The sequence below is a fragment of the Alligator sinensis genome, unplaced genomic scaffold (genome assembly GCF_000455745.1).
Source record: "Alligator sinensis unplaced genomic scaffold, ASM45574v1 scaffold1582_1, whole genome shotgun sequence".
NCBI lineage: Eukaryota > Metazoa > Chordata > Crocodylia > Alligatoridae > Alligator > Alligator sinensis.
The window spans coordinates 4154-7668 of NW_005843845.1; the positions used below are offsets into that span (position 1 = coordinate 4154).

General features: G+C 37.1%; 1 protein-coding gene across 1 annotated transcript in view; it reads left to right on the top strand.

Moving 5' to 3' along the window:
* The first annotated feature begins 1903 nt into the window (after positions 1-1903).
* Positions 1904-3515, top strand: part of LOC102371801 (RPA-related protein RADX-like) — a 5142-nt gene continuing 3530 nt past the window's right edge. The window contains exon 1 of the mRNA XM_025195781.1: positions 1904-2289. Coding sequence (XP_025051566.1) covers positions 1983-2289 — 307 coding nt within the window. The 5' untranslated portion in view covers positions 1904-1982. The remainder of the gene's footprint in view (positions 2290-3515) is intronic.

A 3515-nucleotide genomic window follows, 5' to 3' on the forward strand; every position in this document is an offset into this window, starting at 1 on the left:
GGGACAGGTTTCTGGAGGGAGACACAGACGGTGGCATTTCTGCCACAGTTTTCAAGTTTTATTATTGCTGCAGTTGTTTTTTTGGTGCTGTGGGTCTTTGAGACGTGGATTTCAGCTTCTTATTATTCAAATAGCCAGTGGCTGTTGCTTTTACTGTCCTGCCCTAATTTCACATGAGTTTCTGTTCATTTAAATATGAGTGTACACATAGGACATGCAAATTACAGCCCCAAGATACTGAGATAGAAGTAAAGAGAAGGAATGAATGACGTTTAGAATGGGAAAAGCTTTTTAAACCCAATTTATACCCTAGCAGGTTTTATGCCATAAAATTTTGTAAATGAAATCTTCGCTCTTATTACAGAAGATGGTGGGTACTATATTTTTCTTTCTTCTCTTAATGTAATTATACAGACTATCCCAACAGCATTTTGTTTTCAGCCAGCTATCTTTCTAACCCGATGTGAGCATTTAGTTGCTCAAAATTAAAAATGTCAGTGGCATATTTCTAACATGCAGTATACTGAACCACTGATGTAGGTGGTGCATCCAAGCAGAGTTCTGAGTTGGCCATGTTATGGTGTGCCCAGGGACGTACGTTGGTCCAGTGATATTTTAATGTCCTTTTTGTAAATGTAAAAGGTTGGAAGGGACTGTTACATAGTTCACAGCTAGGTTTCCAGCACTAAGTTAGTTTTTTAAGTATTACTATTTTCAATTGGTTTTGATTAATTTAATAGTGATCTTTACCTATTTAATGCCTTACAACCTTTATTTTTTCCATGCAGAAAATTAAGTGTATGCTTGTACCTGGGAAAAAGTGGTGCTTGCAAACTCTGTGTTACAATTGTTTAAAAATCATCCTGCGCCTTGTTTGGCATGAGGCCTAGCTAGCTAGCATCATTTCAAAAGAGAGCTGAGAAATGAATTGAAGTGAATGGTAGTCAGTTTGAACATTTACTAGAATAAATATGTTATAATGTCTGTGGGTCCTGACTTTTGCACCACCCTCTTAAGATTTCTAGCTTTCTTTCTTAAAATTTACCATCCTTTCCTTGCCTCTCTTACCCCAGGCAGTAATACTCTTGTGTTCTCTTCTTTAATACTCTTCCACTTTAGTGTTGCTGATTCCTGTTTAGCCATATACATTCCGGTATCCCCACTTCTTTGGCCTACATACAGCTCATTGTAATAATTGCTGTAGTGTTGCACATGAGGTAATTTAGAAATTTGTATACCTGATTCATGTGATTGGATTGCAAAGAAAACACTGGGACTGATAAAGAACTGGGTTGGGAATACTGTTTACTGGGAAGTGGGGAGGGAAGTAGATGCAGGCAACATGAGATGAAACAAAAGGAAAAGGTAGTTGGGAGACATTCAAAATGGGCCTTGTGTTAAGCTCAGAGTAGGATACAGGACTAGCCTACAGAATTAGGACTGATGTTTGGTTTGAGGTTTTTCCAGTTCAGAATCTGTGTGTTAAATATAATGGGAAAAGGGACTCAGCCTTTAGTTGGCTGTACAGTGGAGAACCCTACTCAAATATGCTTTAGAAGCTAAAAGCCAAGAGCCTTGATGAAGAACACACATATTGCCCAAAAGTTAGCAGAGCTGAGCTTCTTAAAGTATCTATTTAATTTTTACATACTTAGGCCAATTTTTACAGTTCTTACGTGTTGCTGGAACAAGTTGGCTGAATACGAGATGAGCTTTTTGTGAGCTTTTTGCTTTCCCAAAAGAAGTAATGAATGTCAGCTTCCATCCAGTATAACTGTTTGAACTGTGCCTAGACTTCAAACTTGACTGGGGGAAACCCTACTTATTTAATTTGCAGTGTAAATTTCTTTTGTACTCTTTGTTTGAATTATTCCACTATTAGTTTCATATTTAACTATGTATTAATCTTTTCAGCAACTCTATTATATTTTCTTGTGCATTGTTGAAGCGGTATGGTTTGTCAGTGCATATGGACCAACTAAATGTTTGACATATTTATAACAGACAAGGAAGGAACGAATGACATGCCTGAAATAGAAGAGACGGGAAGGACTTGTGATTCTTGGCAAAGTGATCTGTGGACATGGGTGAAAGACAAATTAACAGAACACTTGCATCACAGCACTGTATTCCCAGAAAGCATCCCACGTAAATTTGATTATATGCATAAAGATTTCATTTTGCAGCAATACAACCTTCATCCAGCAAAGCATAAACCAAAAGAATATAAAACAAATATGGAAAGCCATGATTTTAGCAGCACTGGCCATTATGAAGTGACAATACTGGGTAAGTGACAACTAGTAGATCCCCCGTTTGGAAAGCATTCAAATCTTAATGAGGTATGGTTTTGTAGCATTATCATAGTTTAACAAAGAATGCTGTTTCATTTTTTTTTGAAGTTGAATGGACTACTCCAGTTTGTCCAGTGCTTATTTGGGCATTAGAAAAGAAAACTGAAGGAATTGTTTCTTTATAAGCAGTCTTGTTACAGATATGAACTTTGGTTATTTTAAAAAATATTATTGAAGTGCTAAGCCAAGCTCCAAGGTTAAAGTTGAGTTGAGATTTTTGCATTTAATGTTTTCAAAGTTACGGCTCTTCAAATTCTGAGAAGGTATTTGTAATTTGAGAGAGGGCCCATTTTAAAATCATGTATCTAAAATCTAGCACCCGTTGAATGTTTCTTTGTCCAAAATATATTTTAAAATAAAGGAAAACAGATTCCTCAGACTGTATGTAGTAGTTCTTTGAAAGCCAGTACAAGAATGGTTGAAAATGTCATCCCTCTGTTAACTGACATTGCAAATCTGAAAATATTTTAATAGCTCTACTTTCCATACAGTTAACACTCGTAGCAAATTTTGTGGATATACATTTGAAGAATGTGGGTTGCAATTAAGGTATTAAGCGGTAAAATTATGGACAGGCTCTGTTCAGTAGGTCAGGTCACTCTTAATTGGAGCTATCCTGATATCAACAGCAATTTACTCAATCATACGTCCTCTTCAGCTAATTTGCATGCATGAGAGTTATTGATTGAAATGAGCAAGTGGTGTAAGGGGAACTGGATATGTCATGAGTGCTCCTTTAACCTCATCTATTACTGGATTGGTTCCAATAGTCATGGCTCTTAAAGTACCATGGCTGCATTATGATAAAATAAAGGTCAAATTCATCCAGACCCTTCACCTGCTTTATGTTCCTTCTGAGTAGCTCAAAGCAATAAAATGTACTAATGATTTTATACTCAGTCTTTAAAATTAAACCTATAAATAAGGGCACATGCATCGAGGCTACTCCAACACTCTGTAATTACAGTGTGTCGGAGCAGACTTGACTTACTGAGTCTGCTGGAATGTGGTAATTACCGCGCTCCATGAGACTCCAGCATCACGTTAAACATATAAATAAGGGCACATGCATTGAGGCTACTCCATCATGCTGTAATTACAGCGCATTGGAGCAGGCTTGACTTACTGAGTCTGCTGGGATGTGGTAATTACCGCACTCCA